At 45.6% G+C, this 21,945-nt stretch overlaps 2 protein-coding genes across 3 annotated transcripts in view; one reads left to right on the forward strand and one right to left on the reverse strand.

Annotated features, from left to right (window-relative positions):
- Window positions 1-8,061, reverse strand: part of EPHX1 (epoxide hydrolase 1) — a 37,814-nt gene extending 29,753 nt beyond the window's left edge. Inside the window, exon 1 of one of the 2 annotated variants that reach the window (XM_040263668.1) lies at window positions 7,826-8,033. The gene's annotated coding sequence lies outside the window, so the exon portion shown is untranslated. Of the gene's footprint in view, window positions 1-7,825 lie in introns of both variants that reach the window. The other variant, XM_040263670.1, reaches the window with a different exon arrangement.
- Window positions 3,746-11,984, forward strand: LOC120879856 (disks large-associated protein 4-like). The gene is made up of 3 exons (XM_040262847.1): window positions 3,746-3,799; window positions 7,451-7,683; window positions 11,487-11,984. Exons 1-3 carry the CDS (start codon window positions 3,746-3,748, stop codon window positions 11,953-11,955), a joined length of 756 nt encoding a protein of 251 aa, XP_040118781.1. The 3' UTR covers window positions 11,956-11,984.
- The last annotated feature ends 9,961 nt before the right edge of the window (window positions 11,985-21,945 follow it).

Genomic DNA, 21,945 nt, shown 5'->3' on the forward strand with positions numbered 1-21,945 from the left:
TTGATCCCTGGGTTGGGAAGGTCACCTGGAGAAGAGAAAGACTACCTAATCCAGTATTCTGGCCTGGAGAATCCCATGGACTGTATAGTCTATGGGGTCTCAAAAGAGTTGACAAGCCTGAGCGACTTTTCACTTTCTGGCTTCAACAGTACATTAATCAAGAGCTTCCAGACGTACAAGCTGTGTTTAGAACAGGCAGAGGAACCAGAGATCAAACTGCCAACATCCAGTGGATCATGGAAAAAGCAAGAGAATTCCAGAAAAACATCTACTTCTGCTTCATTGACTACGCTAAAGCTTTGGACTGTATGGATCACATCAAACTGTGGAAAATTCTGAAAGAGATGGGCCTACCAGACCACCTTATCTGCCTCCTCAGAAACCTGTATGCAGGTCAAGAAGCAACAGTTAGAACTGGACATGGAACAACGGACTGGTTCCAAATTGGGAAAGGAGTATGTCAAGGCTGTGTTTTGTCACCCTGCAGCATACATGGTGAGCAATGCCAGGCTGGATGCAGCCCAAGCTGGAATCAAGATTGAGACCTAGAGGGTGAGGATCAGCCTCTGGATCCTGGCAAACACAGTGGGGCGGGGCACAGCCTGAACTGGGAGACTCTCCTTCCTCAAACCCAGGCAGGTGGTTAGAACCTCGCAATTGGAAAATGCTCCCTAAACTATAGAAAGCTACCAGCTAACTCCAAGTCAGCGCTCACCATGTACCTGGCCTTCAGCCAGAAGAGGCCAAGAAGGTGGCCACAGTCCTGAGCCTGCGGAGAAGGCCCAGCTCTGGCCTCCATCTGGGAATTCCTCTCTCCACCCTGTCGTCCGAAGTCTTCCTGACAGGGATTCAGACATGAGAACCTCACGCTCCTTCTGGGAGAAGCCAGCCACTGGCCAACAATGGCATGGCAGAGGGGTACGCTGTGGGCCCCTAGACTCCGGGCCAGAGAAAGGTGGGGCTGGGGGTCTGTGTGCTTCGGCAGGCTACCCTTCCCCGCCCTACCCAGCCTTGCTGCTTCTCTGTAGGGGAAGGCACGGCCTGCAGAATGGGGAAAACAGACAGCCTCCCCTCCACTTCAGGCTGGCCTGCCAACACAAACCTTGAACGTTCTTCCTCAAACGCAGCCGACAGACGGCCACATCTGGGGCTCCCGGGGCTCCCCAACCACGACACTCGATGTGGCAGAAAGCACTCAGGCCCAGGGTAGGTGGGGGAAAACCCTGGGTGTAGGCGCCTCCCCTACTCTGCACAGCCCAGCACATGACCAGCCTCCCCACTCACAGCCCTCTCCCTGAACCCCAGTGGCTGGCAGGGCCCCAGGTGGATGGGGTCCATGGGTAAGGTCAACTGGGTTGGGCTGATTAGAATCTTCTGCAGTAGGGTAAGGGCTGTGTTTATCTCCCCGAAAGACCTGGAGCCAAAACTGGGAGAGCAGCCTGGAGCCGGAATCCGGGAGAAAGGAAAAAGCAGTTTACAGGCAAAAACAAAGGGACATAAAAAAGTATAAACAGTGTGGGGGGCAGCCTTCTGATGGGGCAGCCCCTGTTCTGGGTCCTGAGGGAAGGAAGACACATCCCTGTCTGCCCTGGAGAGTCACCCCGCCCTCTGCCCCCAGCTATATATGCATACACACACCTGAATAGATAGGGAGAATACAATTAGTGACTACTGATCTGATGAAAATCATGGAGTAGGGTGCCAGCTCGGCTGGCGGTCAGGTACTAACGGCCTGCTTTGAATCCTGGCTCTACCACTTGCCAGCCATAGGCCAGGTAACCTTAGGCCAGTGACTTCATTCCTGCATGTCTGTCTCCCTGTCTGCAAGATGGGCAGAATAAAGTACATCTACTGAATGAACAAAGGTAAAGTGGCCACACAGGGAATTTTTGACTGTGAAAACAAAAAGGGCATTCACTTTTTGTTTTTAGATCCTGGGAACACGAAGATGGGGGAGACAGACCTAGCCTGAAGCTGAGGGAACCTTCTCTGAGGAAGTGCTACCTGAACAAAGGTGGGAAGTTAAGGAGGTTTCTTTGTAAGAGGGAAGAGCAGCGGGCTCCAAGGTGGATATGTTGCTGTTGTTGTTGTTTCATTGCTCAGTTGTGTTCGATTCTTTGCGACCCCGTGGACTGTAGACCGCCAGGCTCTTCGGTCCTTGGAATTGTCCCAGCAAGAATACCAGAGTGGGCTGCCATTTCCTTCTCCAGGGGATATTCCTGGACCGGGGATTGAAGCCGCGTCTCCTGCATTGGCAGGAGGATTCAGTCTGGGATAAGGAGGGGGCAGCCTCAGCATCTGACAGAAGAGTCTGGAACGGTGAAGGGGGGCCATGCAGTGAGCTGGCTGGCCCGGAGCACCTCCAGGGAGGGGACGGCGACCTCCACAGATTCTAAACACCCCTGGGGCGGGGGTGGCCATGAACTCATTCACTCAACCTTCAGCCCACACTTTTAGTTAAACAACACAAGTGGGGAGCAGACTCTCTCTCTACCCGACAGGGTGTACATGCTCACACTCAGGGAGTTTTATCTGAACCCTTTCCATCTCACGTTTGCCAATTAAAATAAGACCTGTCAAGTTGTCCGTTGGTTCTAAATCACCAAAGGAAAAATCCAAGTGGAACACAGTTCACTGCCTATGAGGCAAAAGTATTACCTTCCTGGAATTTCAATACATGGCATTTTCTGTTTGAGGAGAGAAAGACTCCTTTCAGGAGATAACAGGCGTGGGCCACATAATACACCTGTTGGGTTTCCTTCCCACCATGAACCACGCTCTCTCCCCTCCCTCCCATCCAGAGCGGCTTTTCTCAGCAGTGTGCTCCGGGTCTGGGAGCTGCCCCAGTAGTGTGTAACAGGATAGCACTGCAGGCCGGGCCACAGCGCGGCCACCTGAGCTGGCTCCCTTGTCTAAAATTCACGGAAAGGCGTCCCTGTGCTCATGTACTGCAGCCCTAAGGACTCGGGTCGGGGTTTAGAGGAATATTCTGCGTTGCTGCTGTCTTGGTGGGGTCAGTCTGCTCGTGGAAATGTCTAGGTTGCAAAAAGAAATACAAAAGCCAAAAATACTTCTGGTGTTCAACCAATGGTCGAGTGGGCAACTTGGAAATTAAGATGTTCCATCTTGACAGTATCACCGTTACCCTGAGACCTGCCTGTGGGAAGGGGGCACATAACCACATAACTGGGTGAGGGCAGGGGCTACCTCCCCGCAGCTGGCCACCAGGCTGCCTACTCCTGCCTTCTCACGGGGACAACTTGGTTCACAGGGAGAAAGCTGGAAAGCGGGAAAGGCCGTCCATTTTCCCCCAGAGAGCTGGTAAGAGAGTCAGATTTCCCTGAGCCCTTGGCACTCATGGGGTTAATCATGGAGCATGGCGTGGAACCTGTGTTTCTCTTACTTTCCAAAAGGTTCAAGTCTCTCCAGTTCTGACAAGAGTGATGCAACCAGAAAGCCGTACCAGTATTGCAACGGTCACTCATTCCGCAGGAAAAGCCAAGCCCCAGGTTGAGCTGCTGGTGGACATCCCGAGGTGGTGGTTCTCTGGGGAGGGTGGAGTCCCAGGCCCAGCCAGCGAGGAGCACAGTAGGGATCTCTGAGCTGGAGGCACCTGGCCTCCCACTCACTCCTAATTGGCTTCCCACCACCCTCACGGCTCACACTGCAGACCACAGCCCAGCTAGAGCCAGCCTGATGGGGCCACAGTGGGTAGGGGTGCTCAGAACCCTTCCAGAATATCGCTATGCGTCTGGGTGCCACCACCTCCCTGGACAAAGCCCTGGGCCGAGCCATGGAGGTGGGAAGACTCTAAGCACAACATCTCATGGTCTACAATAACCCCGAGAAGTAAGGCATGTTAATAGTTTTGTTTTTCTGTTTTAAGGAGATTTGAAAATGAACCTTCAACAAGTTAAACAGTTTGCCCAAGTTAACCCAGCTTGTAAGTGCCAAAACTTCATTTTAATGCAGTCTGTTTATGAATCTTCCCAAATGTTAAAGGCAGCCAAAACTCCTGCTCCTGCCTGACTTGGGACAAGCCCCACAGTCTCCGTTTGTGGGTTAGCTATGGAATCCTCCGGAAAGTCCTTAAACTCCCCAAACAGAGGAGTATTTCTTTTTCCCCCATAATGCAATCAGTTTCAGTTGGGCGATGGAGAGTTTAGCAGACATGGCTTTGTAGTAACTGGACCGTGCCCTCAACTGGCTCCTTGTGACAACAGTGTCCGCTGTCTGACAGCAAAGCCAAGACACAGACAATGGGGTCCAGTGGACAGGAAGACTCCCCTGCAGGTCCTGGAGCCTGCCTGGAGATATGCTCTCAGCCTACACTTTAGAGAGTGAAAATAGCTGCTCTCCGGTGACAAAGGATAAACCTCCGTCAGGAATGTAAACAGAATTATTCTTCAGTATCCATGGGGGACTGGTTCCAGGATCTCCAAATACCAAAATCCATGGATGCTCAGGTCCCTTATATAAAATGGTGGCGTAGTCAGCCCACTGTCTTGGCAGATTCCACATCCATTGCCTCAAAACCCAGGGTTACGGAGGGCTGGCTATATACCCTTGATGGCAGAAGAGACAGTTTCAGTTTGAACCTGGTTTGTATACTCACCTGTTCAGTAATACATTGTGCAAGGGCAGGACTGCACAGCTGTCCCCTTGACAAGGGAGCATCCAGCACTTCCCCGTCAGGGAGGGAGGTGGAGGCGGCTGGCTCCTTGACAAAGCTTCAGTTCCCTCTAGGGCGAACTTCTGGGGTGGCTTCTCCCTGCTGCAACCTCCCTACCTGACCACACAGCTCCTGGATCCTCTGCTCCTAGAGTCTGGGCCAAGAGTCACCCATAAGCAACCCACAGGTAATCCACAGGGCCAGCTGGGCTGGGAAGTGATCCTTCTGCCTTAACCCTTGGCCCCCAACCTCTGCCTGAGGTTTTGTCCCAGGCCCACACCCCAGGCATGGCCCTTCACTCCATTTGACATTGCCCTCAGTGGGCCTGGCATAGGCTGAAGGTCCACCCCAGCCCCTCAAAGCTGACCATTCCCCACTAACCTATTTCCTTTTCTGAAGATCCCTTTGGATTCTTATGCACAGAATCACCACATAATAGAGCTGTAAGAAGCTTTGCACATTATAAAGTCCAACCTCATTTCATGGATGAGGTCCACAGAGGGGACCTGACTGGCAGGGTTGGGACACCAGCTGGATTTTCTCTCTAGCCAGTTCTCTTCCACATCATTGTATTACCTCTCAAAGGAATGAATCACTCATGATGGGATGTAGGGTTTGATCAGAGGTGGGGTTTGAGCATGGGATCCTAGAGGCCCCTCAAGTCACCACAGGCTTGCTCTTTGCCCACTCCATCCCAAGTGGGTCTGCACTGAGCTCTTTCTTTGGCAGCAGTGAGCAGCACACACTGAGCCCTGCCTTGTTTTTTAAGCCCAGTTGTGTCTCATATCTTTGAATATCTCAGCTCAAGGATGGAGAACTAGAACCTGGGCAGACCCTCCCTTCTCATGTCTGGGGTAGGATAGGATGCTGGGAACAAAGTCAAGGTGCAAGTCAGCAAAGACCAAGTCTGGGCATGTTGGGTTATGTCCATGGGTGGGTCACTGTGCAGTGATAACACAGGGGCTCCTTGTGACCTCCAGCAAGTGCTGGATTTAGACCTCAGACACGAACAATGACACCACAGGAGGGGCTAGGGGAGGCATTCTACTTCCTCCAATGATCCGAAGCCCTTTCGCTAAGGGTCCCTCTGCCCCAAGAGCCCTCAGTACGTCACTTCCCACAGACCTCCCACTCCCATAAGTCTGAACCAGCCAGGGTGCTTAAGGCATAGCTGGGAGGCAGGTGGGATCACACAGGGAGCATGTGGGTTGGAGCAGATGGTGTTGAAGTTCATTCTGGCTGCCTTGCTGAACAGTTATTTTCCATGGAAGACTTTATTTTTCTTGGAACTGGAGGTGGGGGAGCCTCTTGTTCTCAGGCTGGGCCAGTTCAGTTTATCCAGATCACTCACACCAAAGGACATGGGTGGCAGCTTGGCCCACACTCAGCAAACAGACATAAAGTTCACCCATGCCAGGCACATGCCTGGTGTGGGGCCTTTGCACTTGCTTGACCTGGTGTGCCATCACTCCAGAGAGCGGCCTGCCACTCCCTCATTCCACCTTCCTGCTCCCCAACCCAGACTTCTCTCTTCAGTGCTGTTTTTCTCCCTGGCACACATGGCTTTCTAACATATTTTATATTTTACAAATTTATTTTGCGTATTGTCCATCTTTCCCCCAACAAAACTATAGACTCTATGAAGACATGTTCCCTGCTGAGCCCCGGTGCCCAGGGCAGAGCCTGCACACATGGTCAGTCCTCTGGATTTGCTCGGGAAACATGAAGAAGTCAACACAAAGCCCTTCTAGGTGTGGACATTTGAGAAAGAGAAACTGCTGAACCCTCTCAGTGCTGTGCTAAGTCACTTCTGTTGTTTCCGACTCTTTGAGATCCTATGGACTATAGCCCACCAGGCTCCTCTATCCATGGAATTCTCCAGGCAAGAATAGTGGAGTGAGTTGTCATGCCCTTTCCCAGGGGATCTTTCCGACCCAGGGATACAACATACATCGCCCGCTTCCCCTGCACTGCAGGCAGATTCTTTACCCCTGACCCACCGGGGAAGCCCAGAGTTTCTTGCTAAATCAGACCTACTAGGGCTAGTGAAAGACCCCCACAAGATCCTCAAGCCCCTACTCCCAGAAGGATGCAACCACCACACCAGAAGACAGTGTTACTTTCCAGCCTGGGGCCCCTTCTTTCAAGTGTTAACTTTTAATGGTATATTCAGAGGAGTCTGCAGAGTGCCACCCAAACGGGCATAAATCCCAATGTTCTCAACAATTTCCCGCAACAGCTCATACATCCGATGTACTGGGTGCTGAGGTGCCGAATGCAGAGGTCCCCCCCTTACCTTTCACCCCTATTCTCTGTACAGAGCCCGCGGGGCGGGGACAGGGCTAAGAGAGGGCTGTCTGCCCATCCCTGCGTCAGGGGCCCACGCAGGCTTTGTGGAGCCGGGAGTTTATATAGTAGAGGAGAGTGAACGGGGTGGGAGGCGCAGCTTTAAAATAATCAAAATCAGAGTCACAACATCGTCAGAGCCCGCGCCCGCACCCCGAAGGCTTCAGAAGGGCCGGGCAGGCGAGGAGCCAGAGGCTAAGTTCCCCAGCATCCCTCCGGGGAGGGAGGCTTGCAGGAGTCTCTGGTCTCTGCTGCCCTTAGACTGGTCACATCTCTAGGCTCCTACTGCAAGGTGAACTCTTTTTCCCCGGACCCAAGTTTCCTTTCCTGGGCGCTGAGCTGGGCGGGGTTGGAGCGGGAGAGAAAAACTGGAACCGCGGTTAGAGATGGTGGAAGAGGACGTCTCAGCCAAAAGACTTGAGGTCTGTTTAGGACTCCGGTGACAAACAAGTGCAGTATGAGCCAGACGCCCCCTGGAAGCTCTACTCCCCGGGAGAGCCAGGCAAGGGGGCCGCCGCTGCGCTTCCCCGCGCCCCCTCCCCCCGCATTCGCTTGGCAGAGCGCGTGCGGGCCTCTCCCCGGAATCCCAAGCGCCTGCGGACCGCACGCGGCGAGGCCTCGGTCGAGACCCAGCTGCGGGCGGCGGGGCAGGGGCGGCGGCGGAGGCCTGTGTGAAAGTCTCCCCGGAGCCCTGGCTGTACGGCGTCCGCCGCCAGCGTCCCCCAGCCCTCGGGATCGCGTTGTGCCCCTGCACCCTGGGAGAGCCCGGGCCCCCGGAAACTGCGCACGACGCCCCGGAGCGCTTACGGTTGTCGGCTCCCTGGCTCCTGGGCTTGGCGGTCCCTCTGGCTCCGGCTCTCCGGGTTCCCCTGCTCCGGATTCGCGCGTCCCCTGACTACCCTGCGCTGACCCCGCCCGGGCTCGGCCCCCCAGCGGGCGGGCCGGGTCACCAGGGTTCAGTCCCGCTCCGCCCTTGTTTACCTGGGCCACCCGGATGACTCTGCACCTTCCTAAGCCCGCCTCTGCTTTGGAAGAGGGCTCTCAGAGTGCAGCCCGCGATCAGAAACGGTCCTAAATTCTTAGTCACTGAATCAATAAACAAACAAACCTCAAGCTTCAGCCTTGTGTAACTTGTTTCATATTTTAACCAGTTCATTGTTATTGTATTTTACTCGTGCGTTGTGTGTCCAGGACAGATTGGGGAATCTTAAAGCAAACAAACCTGTCTTTCAACACACAGTCTGAGAAACACTAGTCTGAGTGAAATTTGAACCCGCACAAAGAGGTCTTCATGGTGAGGACTGATATCTACAAAGTGGAGCTGGATGCCTGGAGAGTAGCTCGTTCCTGGCTAATAAAAACACTCAACTTAGTTCCCTCTCCAAACCTTTGCTTATGTAGTATTCCTGGAAAGGATGCTCTCCTGCATCCAAATATGAAATCCTACTGTTCTTTAATCCCACACCTTCCTAGTGAAGCCTGACCTCATTCCTGCAGTCTCTGACATCTCTGTACTCCTTCAAAACTTGCAGTCTGTGAGATTCCTCCATCCCTCACCAAATCTTTCAAACAGAAGCTCTGCCTCTGGCCATTTTACCAAGGGACTCAAATTTGTTATCTTTCAAACTCAGTGATGATGAAAGCATCCTAAAATTAGATATTGGTGAATACCTTCTTTAAGATCATTTACCCAGCGTTAGAATATGAAATCTAAGCTAGTGCTAGATATTTCAAAGTACAATCTACCTAGACACAGTAAATAAATAAGGCACTGTGTCCAACTCAGCAGGGCAAAATTTAGACAGTCAGATTTCAGATTTCAGCTTTCAGTCAAAAGCTATTGAAAGGTTTATGGACTGAAAGAATGGGTATAATGTGATCTCTAGAATAAACTATGTGCTTTTTAAAAGTCAAAGACTGTTCTTCTGTACAAACGTCTGGAGAGTTTCCAGGTACATCGGGGAGAATTAAAAATAATATGTGGGGGGGGGGACAGTTTTGGATGAAAACTGTAGATCAATTCCTGAGTCACTGGAAGGAAACAACATCTTTTATGCCAAAAATGCATAATATGAATCTAATCATGAGGAAACCTCAGAAAAGAAACCCAATTAAGTAATATTCTGCAAAATAACTGGCCTATACTTTTCAAAAATGTCAGGCTCATGAAAGACAAGGAAAGGCAGGTGAAAACGTTCTTGGTGCAAGGAGCCTGAAGAGTCATGGAAACACATATGATGCTTTTAGACTAGACCCTGGACTAGAAACCGTTTCTATGAAGAATATTATTGAAATGATTGGGGATGTTTGAAGAAAGTCTATAAATGATAGCATTATATTAATGCTAAATATTTTGATTTTGAGAACGAATTTTTCTAAGTGACTATGATCTTAGAAAATATACACTGAAGGATTTGAGGAGTCATGTCTGAAATGTTCATTCCATTTTATACACTATATATACATCTCATATTTGTATATGTATATATATACATGTATATATAATGTATATAAATGGAGAGAGAGAATTACAAAGCAAATGCAGTGAAATGTTAGCAATTAGTAACTCTGGGTAGAGAGTTTATGGGAGTTCCTTGTACTATTCTTGCAACAACTTTACTATAAATTTTAAATTATTTTGAAATTAAAAGTTTTAAAAATTGTGGATCAAATAAATATATATCTTTATCTCAGCTCCCTACTGAAAACACCATGAAAATCACTACCGAGGTGCAGAAAAGCTATAAACTCCAAAGGACAAGGTGACTGGGAGAAAAGATAACAGCAGAGGAGGGATATCATGAATTTTTTAAGGTGAAAATCAGTCGACTAATTTAGCAGAACAGATAAAGCTAAAAACCTTTCTACAACCAGAAGCAGGCAGATTCTTGCCCTAGACTTGTAGAGATCATTAAACTATAGCCCTCAGGCCAAATTGGACCCACAACTTATTTTTGTAAATAAAGTTTTCCTGGAGCACAGTCACACTCATTTGTTTACATACCATCTGTGGCTGCTTTCATACTAATTTATTATCAGGCCCTTATACAGAAAAGGTTTGCTAGTCCCTGCCTTACAGCCCTGCAAAATCTTAGGAGCTAGAGGTATGGGGAGTCTCTGAAGGTAGGAGTTTGGGTGGATGTGGGAAATGGTAGATCTTGAGTGTCCCTGCATGTTCAAGCCAAGTCTGCCAAGAATGTAAGGAAAAGACTCAATAATGGGGAGTTATTGTTTAAAGGGTATAAAAGTTCAGTCTTGCAAGATGGAAAGAGATCTGGAAATGGGTAGCGGTAATGATTGCATGACAATATAAATGAATGTACTTAAATACTACTCAACTGTACACTTAAAATGGTTCAGATGGCAAATTTTGTGTTATGTGTACTTTACCCTCCGCCGCACCACCACCCCCCACCCCCCACCCGCCGCCACACACACACATACAAATTGGAAGGAAAACAAAACAAAACCTTAGGAGAACTAATTTAAACTTTGTATAAGGAGAATTTGTACCTTCTGTTGCTTGTTCTTACTCCAAGCCAGTGACCAGCCGTCCCTCACTGGCCAACCAGGGATTTATTTTCTGGAAACTGAACTGAGACTCTTTCCACCTCAGGGGCACTACTGGGCCCAAGTACAACAGGGATGAGGCACCTGACTGAAAATAGTGGAACCAAGTGAAAGTCTTCACTTTAACCTGTGAGTCCCTTCTCAGCGCCTTCCCACTTGAGTCCACAGAACACCGTTCCCAGGTACTAATCCCTAAGCAGGAAGAAGAGGATCTGCCTCTTAACTAAATGAGCCATCCTGCAGAAGAGCTGCAGATAGAGACACCTGGGGGCCTCGTAACAAAACAGCTGGCTCACCATCTAGCCACCCTCCCCTGAGGTCAATTAGGGTACTGGCCACCGTGTGCACAGCTCTTCCAGTTGGTGTTTTAACACCTCACTTCTAAATAGTAAAAGACCACCAGATACTGGGGAAAGCCTCCCACTTAAAAGGCAGAGCCACAGTTGAGAGAGAAAGTACTCACAGGCAACAGAGGAGACTACAGTATTCTCAAAGACATAAGAAAGGGTTTGTATCTATGAAGAAGGGACAAGATACGATTAAAAAAGAAGCAATTCGGAGAATTAGAAAACACTTTTTAAAATTAAAAATTTAAGAGAAATGTCCAAAGATAGAATTGAGGAGTTCTCCCAGAAAAATGGAACACAAATCAAAGAGATGGACAGTGGAAGGAAAAAGAAAGAAAGAAAATCAAGTCAATCCAGGAAGGCACCAGACATATAAGCTCCATAGAACAGAAAAGAGACTATAGAGAGAAGGACATTATTAAAGAGGTAATCTAAGTATTTTTCCCAAACACAGCATAGAAATCTTCAGATTGAAAAGACACCATGGGGCAGAAGCTGGAAGGAAGGAAGAGAGAAGCGGACTTAGTTCTCTGAAGATCAGAGAACTCCAGTGTCTTAGGGAGAGTCCTCAGTGCTGTGGGCAGTGCCCAGCTACTGATGCCACAGAAATTCCAGCAGTTCCGGGGCCTCTGTGAGCAAAACTGGAACCCTGATGCCAACCCACGTCCAACGGCCCAGGACTTGGCAGGGTTCGGCGACCTGCTCCAGCTGTCCATCAAGGACATCAGCATGAAGTCTGATGAACTCTACCACCTCAAGGCCAACAGCTGGCAGCTGGTGGAGACCCCCGAGAAGAGGAAGGAAGAGAACAAAGCACCCCCTCCAGTCCCAAAGAAGCCAGCCAAATCCAAGCTGGCAATGAGCCGCGACAAGGCCTCTGATGCTGGGGACAAGCAGCGTCAGGAGGCCCGCAAGAGACTCCTGGCAGCCAAGTGGGCGGCTTCCGTGCGGCAGAACTCAGCCACAGAGAGCGCGGACAGCATCGAGATTTACGTCCCTGAGGCCCAAACCCGGCTCTGAGACCAGGAAGCAAACAATTTTAAATCATTAAAAAAAACCCCACAAACTAAAAAAAATAAAATAAAAATAAAAAGACACCATGGGAAAAACAAACAGAAGAACACCAATGCAGGTCATGTCATTGTGATATTTTAAAAGATCTAAAAGCTTCTGGAGCCAGCAGGGGAAAGCCCCCAAACCAAAAACAGTCAACACAAAGACTTAATAATCAGAGTATACTCAGAATGCTTAGCAGTAACAGTGGAGACCATAAAACAGCGAAGCAAGGCCTTCAAAGGTTGTTAGGAAACTATTTCCAACAAAGAAATACTTTGTTGGAAAGTATACACTTTATTATATAATAAAGTGTAAGGGCAAATTAATAAAGGACATTCTCACACATGTAAGGACTAAAAACCTTTGCACTTCTCATGTACCCATTTCTAGACATATTACTAGAGGATGTACTCCAGCAAAACAAGGGCGTAAAATATGAAAGGAGAAGATATGGTATTTGGGAAACAGGGAATCTAACAGAGGAGCAGCAATAGGAGGCCTAGGCTGACAGCTGTGCAGGCTTAGAAAGCAGAGTGTCCAGATGGAAAGAGGAAGACAAATGGCTGGGAGGCAGGTCTCCAGAAAGTGAAATTACACATTAACTGCATTAACTTTTTGGAAAATAACATGAACAGATATTTGTCAAATCTGATGGCATATTTAGGGGGAAAAAAACTAAGGAAAGGAAGATGGAAAAATAAAGTGAAGGAAGAAAATGATTAACAACAGAAAAAAACAAAAAGTTGTTCAAGAAAGGAAATGTAATCATGGTATATTGCTTGGCTGTGTAGTGAGCAATATTTACCTAATCATTATGTAAGTACTATTGATTTAACACAAAATTATTATTGTTCCTATCTTGAGAGGATCAATGGGAGCAGCAGTGATGGGTGTATAATACGTTGTCTTTATCTATTATAAGAAAAAATCAATAGATAATGTCCAAAAGTGACAAACCAAGAAGTATGCATTATGAGCATATTATTTAGATATCTAGAGGTAAACGCCAAAAGACTTGAAAGTAGACTGAGAAAAAGGAGGGAAGGGGGTTGTTATATTTTACTGTAAGCCTTGATTATTTGATTTATCAAAAAAATATACAAATAAAAATATAAATTCATTAAAAAATCTTATTTTCTAGATTTCTACGTCATTGGACACTCCAGAGTCATTGCTTTTCTCCCTAGATTTCTAAAGCATGTATTGCACTGCTCTTATTTCTAGGCTTTTATCAGTTCCGGTAAACTGCTATTTCCTGCTGCTTCCACTCAAGCTTTTTCTTCATGTTTATTCGCCACTGGGCTCTTGTCCTACACTTGCTACTCTCTGGATGCTTATCAATAAATTCCTTTTCAGATGCTAATTGAAAGATTATTGATTGCACTAGACGCTGTATGTGGTTTACTAGAGTTAGAGTCTCATATCACCTGCTGCTCATCACAGAAGTGTTACCTACTTCAAAATAAATGGATTACAGATCCCCTGGGACATTAAAGAAATGCGGATGGTGATAGCAAGGGCTGTTTTACAAAACACCCTATAAAGACAGCATTTTATAAGAACATCAGTTATACAGAATTGTTTCATAGCTATATTTTCTCATCATTTTTATAATCAACTATATTTAGCAGTCATCTATTAGCATATGGTGCTACCAATTGATGGAAGAGATTTTCACATAGTAAGGTATGAGACATTATTTTGGCTTATACATGGTTTAGTATAAGTATTATGTAAGATTTAGTACACATGATTTAGACGCTGAAGAGATCAAGAGATGGAAAGAATACATGAAAGAACTGTACAAAAAAGATCTTAATGAACTGGATTACTACAATGGTGTGGTCAGTCACCCCGAGCCAGACATTCTGGAAAGCGAAGTCAAGTGGACCTTAGGAAGCACTACTGTTAATAAAGATAGTGGATGACATGGAATTCCAGTAGAACTATTCAAAATCCTAAAGGACGATGCCATCAAGGTGTTGCATTCAGTATGTCAGCAAATCTGGAAGACCCAGCAGTGGTCACAGGACTGGAAAAGGTCAATCCTCATCCCAGTTCCCAAGAAGGGTAGTACTAAGGAATGTGCTAACCATCAGACAGTTGTACTCATCTCCCATGCTAGAAAGGTCATGCTTAAATCTTGCATGCTAGGCTTCAGCTTTATGTGAATCAAGAACTTCCAGATGTCCAAGCTGGGTTTAGAAAAGGCAGAGAAACCAGAGATCAAATTGCCAATCTTTGCTGGATCATAGAGAAAGCTAGGGAATTCCAGAAAAACATCTACCTCTGTTTCATTGACTACGCCAAAGCCTTTGACTGTGTGGATCATGACAAACTGACAAGCTCTTAAAGAGATGGGAACATTAGACCATCTTACCTGTCTCCTGAGAGACCTGTATGCAGGTCAAGAAGCAACAGTTAGAACCCTGTATGGAACAACTGATTAGTTCAAGTTCGAGAAAAGAGTACGACAGGGCTCTCTGCTGTCACCCTGTTGGTTTCACCTATGCGCTGAGTACATCATGAGAAATGCCAGGCTAAATCAGTTACAAGCTGGAATCAAGACAAACAGGAGAAATATCAACAGCCTCAGATATGCAGATGATATCATTCTAATGGCAGAAAGTGAAAAAGAACAAAGAGCCTCTTGATGAGGGTGAAGGAGGAGAGTGAAAGAGCTGGCTTAAAACTAAATATTAAAAAAATAAGATCATGACATCTAGGCCCATTACTGCATGGCAAAAATAAGGGGAAAAGGTGGAAGTAGTCAGATTTCCTCTTCCTGGGCTCTAAAATCACTGCGGATGGTGACTGCAGCCATGAAATCAGAAGACATATGCTTCTTGGAGGCAAATGTAAGAAGGCTATGACAAACCTAGACAGTGTGTTGAAAAGCAGAGACATTACTCTGACGACAAAGGTCTGTATAGTCAAGGCTATGGCCTTCCCAGATGTCACATCTGCTTTAATCATTAACAAAAAAATAAAAATGAAGTAACTGTGGTTCAAGGCTTCCAAATGGAGCTGAGTGGTCATTTTGGATATGGTTTCAGAATGTTCCTGGATTACTAAGAATTTATATTTTTTGTATCAGACTCAAGGACACAATCGCAAGGACACAATCATCTATTCCCAAAACAATATAACTGACACTTGCAACTTCCTGGCCTTTTAGCTATGCAACCATCCCACACTGCAATCAGTCCTTGCTTGGCAAGCAACATTACTTTTCGCCAGCTCCAATTACCATTCTTGACAAAGAGCTAATGTAATTTTGTGGTTTTTGCTTTTATAAACATCTTCCATTTTATAGAATGGAAGTTCAATTCAAGTGCTTCTTGAATCTGTGTCTCCTGAGCTGTAATCTTCAGTTTCTGGCATAAAATTCTTTTCTATTGTTATTACAGATTGGTTTATTGGTTATTTCCACCAGTACAACAAAGCAATCAATAAAAAAAACACAAACAGAAGCCCTAGTTTCTAGAAACTTGGCCTTGTACAAAGGATAAGATAATTTACAAAGATTATCTTTTGGGAGATTATCAAGAATGACAAAATAATATGTCCTATCATGGAGCAAACACAAATAGAAAATAATTTTAGATTTTAAATAGATATCATAGTTTTATAAAAAGATGCAAATGAAGAGAAATGATGCAAAATGTTGAGTTTTTTAAGCACTTTTCTTATGTCCACAGAAAGGCAGAAGAATACATTATAACACAACAATCCTGCAGAGAAGGCAATGGCAACCCACTCCAACCCACTACTGGAGTGGAAAATCCCATGGATTTGCCTGGAAAGTCCCATGGACGGAGGAGCCTGGTAGGCTGCAGTCCATGGGGTCTCGAAGAGTCAGACACGACTGAGTGACTTCACTTTCACTTTTCACTTTCATGCATTGGAGAAGGCAATGGCAACCCACTCCAGTGTTCTTGCCTGGAGAATCCCAGGGACGGGGGAGCCTGGTGGGCTGCCACATATGGGGTCACACAGAGTCGGACATGACTGAAGCGACTTAGCAGCAGCAGCAGCAAAAACCCTGAAATTTCTTTTGTATGATTTCACACTGACCGCTTTCTCCCAGGTTTCTTGAGATCACCAACTATACTACATTCCCAGGACTTCAAGGTCAATGATCAACAGTAGTATTGCAGGAAGATCAAAGTCAACAGAAAAATTACTTAGTAAAGAAGCCAGTTGTAAACACAGCTTATGCACAAAGTTCAAATGCAGTCAAGGCCCTCTTGAGCCCTCTATGGGCCTACATTGGACACTGCATTGTGACCATGCCTTATTTGAGGTTGAGTCATTTCACTTTTTAAAAATTAGTATGAATTTTATTGGAGTATAATTGATTTACAATGTGTTAGTTTCATGTGTGCAGCAAAGTGAATCAGTTGTGCACATACATATATCCATTCTTTTCAGATTCTATTCCCATATAGGTTGCTACAGAGTATTGAGTTTGGAATTCCCTGTGCTATACAGTAGGTCCTTATTAGCTGTCTATTTTATATATAGTAGGGTCTATCTACTAAGTATTTTGATAGAAGCAAGAAGTCAGTGAAAACAAGTTTTTGCAAAAACAGTTTTTCACAAAAATAGTCCTTTATAGCAGGGATCTAATGCCTGATGATCTGAGATGATTGTTGCTGTTTAGTCACTAAGTCATGTCTGACTTAGCGACCAGATGGGGTCTTTGTGACCCTCTGGACTGTAGCATGCCAGGCTCCTCTGTCCAGGCAAAAATACTGGAGTGGATTGCCATTTCCTCCTCCATCATTCTTGTTTTGCCCAGGATGGGGGGACTGTTGTTTAAACTTGGTATTTTAATCAGTCTTTTGGAACCTCAGTTGTCACTCCACGGTTTTAAGACAACAGCAATTTCAGCACGTTTTCCCACCCCATCCCCATTCTCCTTGAAGAGCAAAAACCAGGTTTCACCCTTTTAACTGATTTTTTAAATATTATTAAGTGTTTTTCTTTTTAACCTCATCTTAGGCACTACCTGTTGAAGACTTCAACAGATAAGGAAATTAGCTCAGCTGACTTCACTAGGAGAACGTCTTCCTGCCCCATATTTCCCATCCTGCAAATTTGAGTTACAAATATTCAAGTGTTTTCATTATTATGAAGGCGATTCAGGGCCAAGTTATCATCACTATGATTTTCTTTTCCTGTATAACATGTTTTCCCTAGACTTAATAATTTTAAATTTGCTTGGTTTTTCTATGTGCCAACCACTACTATACCACAGACCTCCTTAAGCTATATACATCCTTTCCTAGTAAATTTATTCACATCAGATTTTCTTCATTTTCTTAATGAAGTGCCTCAGGAACCCTCTGGTCCGCCTCGGATCTGATCCGGTTGCTCTATGCCTACGGAATCTGAGGTCCGCCTCCACCATGTCTCAGGGATTCCTTTCTGTTCTCTCCTGTGTTAGGTATCCACTTCCTGTATCCCAGGCCCTCCTCTTTCTTGGTTCATTCCATTTTAGAGGAGCATTTCCTTGAGTGACTTCCTGAAAAGGTGTTATGTGGGAGGTAAATTTCTGAGGAAACAAATTACTGTTTCCAGGAATTTGCTGGATATATATTCCTATATTCCTGCCCTTTGCTAGGTGACCTCCAGTGCTTCCCTACAGATGGATATTCCCCATGTCACTGATACCAGGCTTGGGCATGTCATTTGCTCTGACCAATAGAGTATGAGGTGACATCTGAGCAGAAGCTTTATAAGCTCTCTCTCTCTAGGTTCTGCTCTTTCATCCTGGATCCTAGAATGAGGGCCTTGGAGCAGGGGAGGGACTGTGGAGGCACAGCTATCTGTAATTTGAGCAAAAAATAAACTTTCCAGGTACTGAGATTGGAGGGTTCCCTCAATAAAAACTTAATCTAAATGTGTCTGGGAAATGTCTTTATTCAATGCTTCCCTCTAATTGTTTGGATGCATACATATTCCAGGATTGGAATAGTTTTCTTTCAGAAATTTGAGGGCATTGCTCCATGATCTTCTAGTATTGCCCTTGAGAAGTCCAAAGCCACTCTGATGCCTGATTGTTTTAAAGAACCCCTCCTTCGCCTCTGGAAGCATATAGGAGCTTCTCTTTATCACCATTATACTGAAATTCTGCGATCATAGGCCTTGATATTTCATCTACTTTCACCCTTGTGGAAGGCACTAAGCAGGCCCTTTCAGTCTGGAAATACATGTTCTTTAATTTTGCAAAAATTTCTTAAATTATCTTATGGATGATTTCTTCCACTCCATGTTCTTTTTTCTGAAATTCTTTTATCCAAATCTTTAACTGTTCTTCTGCCTCTTTTTTCTTTTTGACTCTATTTTCTGGATATTTCTGCAATTTCTTTTTTTTTTTCTTTTCAAGCTTCTTTTTCACTTCAGTTGTTCTTAATTTCCAGGAGTCTTTTTTGTTGTTGTTCTTTTAATCTCGTTTCCCCGGAAAGCTGAGCCTGAGACAAAGGCTTGCTTATGGTAGCTTATTTGGGAAGTCATCCCCAGGATAAGAGGTAAGGGCTGGGAGGTGAAACTGTAAAGGAGGAAAAGACAATACAAGGATGTGTTTCCAACTTGGCCACTGCTCGGGGTAACTGATGTTTGATTCTGCGGGGCCTTTTGAAAAGGTTTATAGAATGAGTCTCAGAACTGTTCACCCAGGGAGCAAAAACTAGGAGCATTAGCTCCATCCCTCTTTGGTCGAGGGCAAACCTCACAGACTTAGAATTTCCTGTGTTTCCAGCTTGCTTATACATGATTGCCAAGAAGACTGGTGTCCGATAGAAACCACAAGGAATGGACTAAGAGAGTAAGTGACAATATCAAAATCTGAAACTTCTGTTTGGCCAAAGGTATCAGTGGTGGGCTGAACAATGATTCCCCCAAAGACATCCCCGAGACATCCCAAAGACAACTTGTGCCTATTACCTTATATGGCAAAAGAGACTTTGCAGATGTGATTAAAATGTGAAGATTATCCTGAGTTATCTGGGTTGAAACGAAATGTAATCACCAAGGTCCTTATAAGAGGAAGTCAAGGGTCTTCCCTGGTGGTCCAGGGACTAAGACCCTGTGTTCTCAGTGCAGGGGGCCCAGGTTCAATCCCTGGTCAGGGAATTAGATCCCACATGCCACAACTAAAGATCTCATGTGGCACAACTAAGACCCAGGGCAGTCAAATAAATGCCTTTTTTTTTTTTTTAAAGAAGGAGTCAAGAAGGTCAAAGGAGGTGATGTGGTGACAGAGGAGAGGTAGGAAAGGCGATGCAGTGTGGAGCCACGAGCCAAGTAATGAGAACAGCCTCCGGAGGCTGGGAAAGACAAAGAAACAGAGTCTCTGCTGGAACCCTTAGGTACAATGACCCTGCTTGATTTTAGCCCTTTAAGGGTCATTTCGGACTTCTAATCCTATTAGAGAATAAATTGTGGGTTTTTTTAAACCACTAAATTTGTGAAAATTTGTTATGGCAGCAATTACAAACAAATTAGTTTCCATGGGATCAAAACAGTATCCATACACAGAGATAAAATATGAGTGACAGGATGGGAAAAAATGCTTGAGGCTTATTTAACAAAGGACATTCTGAAAACATAGAGGATTCTTTTTTTTAAAAAATTCAATGAACACATAGAAATTACTATGTGCCAGGCACTAAGTGCTTTACCAATGCTAATTCATTTCATCCTCATAACAAGTTTGAAAGTGGAATTGCTCAGGTGTGTCAGACTCTTTGCAACCTCATGGACTGCAGCCCACCAGGCTCCTCTGTCCATGGGATTCTCCAGGCAATACTGGAGTAGTTGCCATTTCCTTCTCCAGGGGATCTTCTTGACCCAGGGATCGAAGCCAGGTTTCCCACGTTGCAGGCAGACGCTTTACCCTCTGAGCCACCAGGGAAGCTCATAACAACTTTATAAGATCCTTATTATTTACCATTTACATCAGAGGAAACTGAGGCACAGAGGTTAGGTAACTTGTCCAAGGTCCCAAGAACCCTTAAGGAAATGACAGCAACCCAGCAGAAAATTAGCAAAAAATTGTAAACTCAGACAGCACACATTTGAAGATACCGTGTCAACTCAAGCCTCCGGAAAGCACATACCAAGATGGAATAAGAAGTGTAGTGGTCTCCTGACAGAGACGCCTGTGAACAGGAAAGGGAGCAGTAGTAAGAGCCTTGGACTTCCCAGGCAGTCCAGTGGTGAAGAATCCGCCTGCCAATGAGGGGGACAGGGGTTCTACCCCTGGTCCGGGAAGCTTCCACATGCCATCCAGCAACTAAACCCATGTGCCACAACAGTTGAGCCCGAGTGCCTGGAGCCCATGCTCAGCAACAGAAGAAACCACCGCAGTGAGAAGCCCACTCACCACAACTGGAGAGTAGCCCCCACTTGCCAGAACTAGGGAAAGTCTGTGTGCAGCAACAAAGACTCAGTACAGACGAATATAAATAAGTAAAATTACAAAAAGAAAAAAAAAGCCTCAGAGCACGGTGCAGGTCTGACACAGGCATCAGGAGAGCAGGGGGGAAGGAGGAGCCCTGGCTGCAGGGCGGCTCTGTCGTGGCCAGGCCGCACAGCGCAGGACTGGCCCAGCGCTGCTGTCCCGGCCATGCTCAGCCACAGGCTGGGGACAGCTCAGCAAGAGCGACACGTCAGCGTGAACCTGCAGCAAACCTCACAGATGTGGCGATTGCGACCGGAGGCTGTCAGCTAACTGCAGTTTTTTGCAGGACGTTCCTTTTTTTTTTTTTTTCCCCTCAAAATACTGTGTTGAGGTATAACTGGCATATAATAAACAGCAAATATTCAGAATATACAGCTTTTCAAAGTTTGGTATATGTACACCCATGAATTAACACAGTAAATAGATCCCTCCTTCCATCCACATCTCCCCTCTTCACCAAGGAAACCACTGATCTGTGATCACCATACACTAGCTTGCACCTCCTAGAATCTTATGTGAGTTAAGTCATGCAGTATGTGCTCTATTGCACCTGGCTTCTTTAACTTAGCCTAATTATTTTGAGGCTCATCCACCTTGTTGCGTGTACAAATAGTTCATTTCTTTTCATCACTGAATAGTATTGCTATGTACAAATGTGCCACAATTTATTTATCCAAAAACCTATTGATGGACTTTACAGTTGTTTCTAGTTTTTTGGCTATTAATAATTAAGGCTCCTATGAACATTCAGGTACACGTCCTTGAATGGAATGCTGGATATATGCATAACTTTTAAAGAAACTGCCTGTTTTCCAATTGGTTATACCAGTTTATGTTCCCACCAGCAGTATGAGAGTTTTGGTTGCCCCGCATCCTTGTCAGCATTTGGTATGGTCAGTCTTTTAGCCATTCTAATAGGTATGTGGGCTTTCCCTGGTGACTCAGTAGTAAAGAATCTGCCTGCCAATGCAGCAGATGCGGGTTTGATCCTTGAGTCAGGAAGTTCCCCTGGTGAAGGAAATGGCAACCCACTCCAGTATTCTTGCCCAGGAAATCCCATAGACAGAAGCCTGGAGGGCTACAGTCCATGGGGTTGCAAAAGTGTTGGATGTGACTTAGCGACAAAACAATAGATATGTAGTGGTGTTTTGTGATTTTACTTTTCATTTCCTTAACAACTGATTATGTCAAACATCTTTTCTTGTGCTTATTTGGCATCTTTACATCTTTTCCAGTTGAGTGTCTGTTCAAATCTTTTCTGTATTATTTATGCAGGGTGGGGGATTTTACTGAGATTTCACTATTCTTTGTGCTATGGATATAAGTAATTTCTCAGACATATGCTTGTAAATAATTTTTTTTTCTGATATGTGCCTTGTCTCATTCTCCTAACAGTGTCTTTAGAGGAACAGAAGATTTCAATGTTGGTGTCCAATTTTTTTCTTTTATAAATTTTGTCTCTTGTGTGGTACCTGCCTAGCCAA

The sequence above is a fragment of the Oryx dammah genome, unplaced genomic scaffold, assembly GCF_014754425.2.
Source record: "Oryx dammah isolate SB20612 unplaced genomic scaffold, SCBI_Odam_1.1 HiC_scaffold_21, whole genome shotgun sequence".
Taxonomy (NCBI): domain Eukaryota; kingdom Metazoa; phylum Chordata; class Mammalia; order Artiodactyla; family Bovidae; genus Oryx; species Oryx dammah.

Coding starts and splice junctions, on each gene's coding strand:
- LOC120879856 (XM_040262847.1), top strand. CDS start 3,746: ATGCGTCTGGGTGCCACCACCTCCCTGGACAAAGCCCTGGGCCGAGCC. Junction 3,800..7,450: donor CCCTGGGCCGAGCCATGGAG/GTGGGAAGACTC, acceptor AGGTCTGTTTAG/GACTCCGGTGACAAACAAGT. Junction 7,684..11,486: donor GGGCAGGGGCGGCGGCGGAG/GCCTGTGTGAAA, acceptor AGAGAACTCCAG/TGTCTTAGGGAGAGTCCTCA.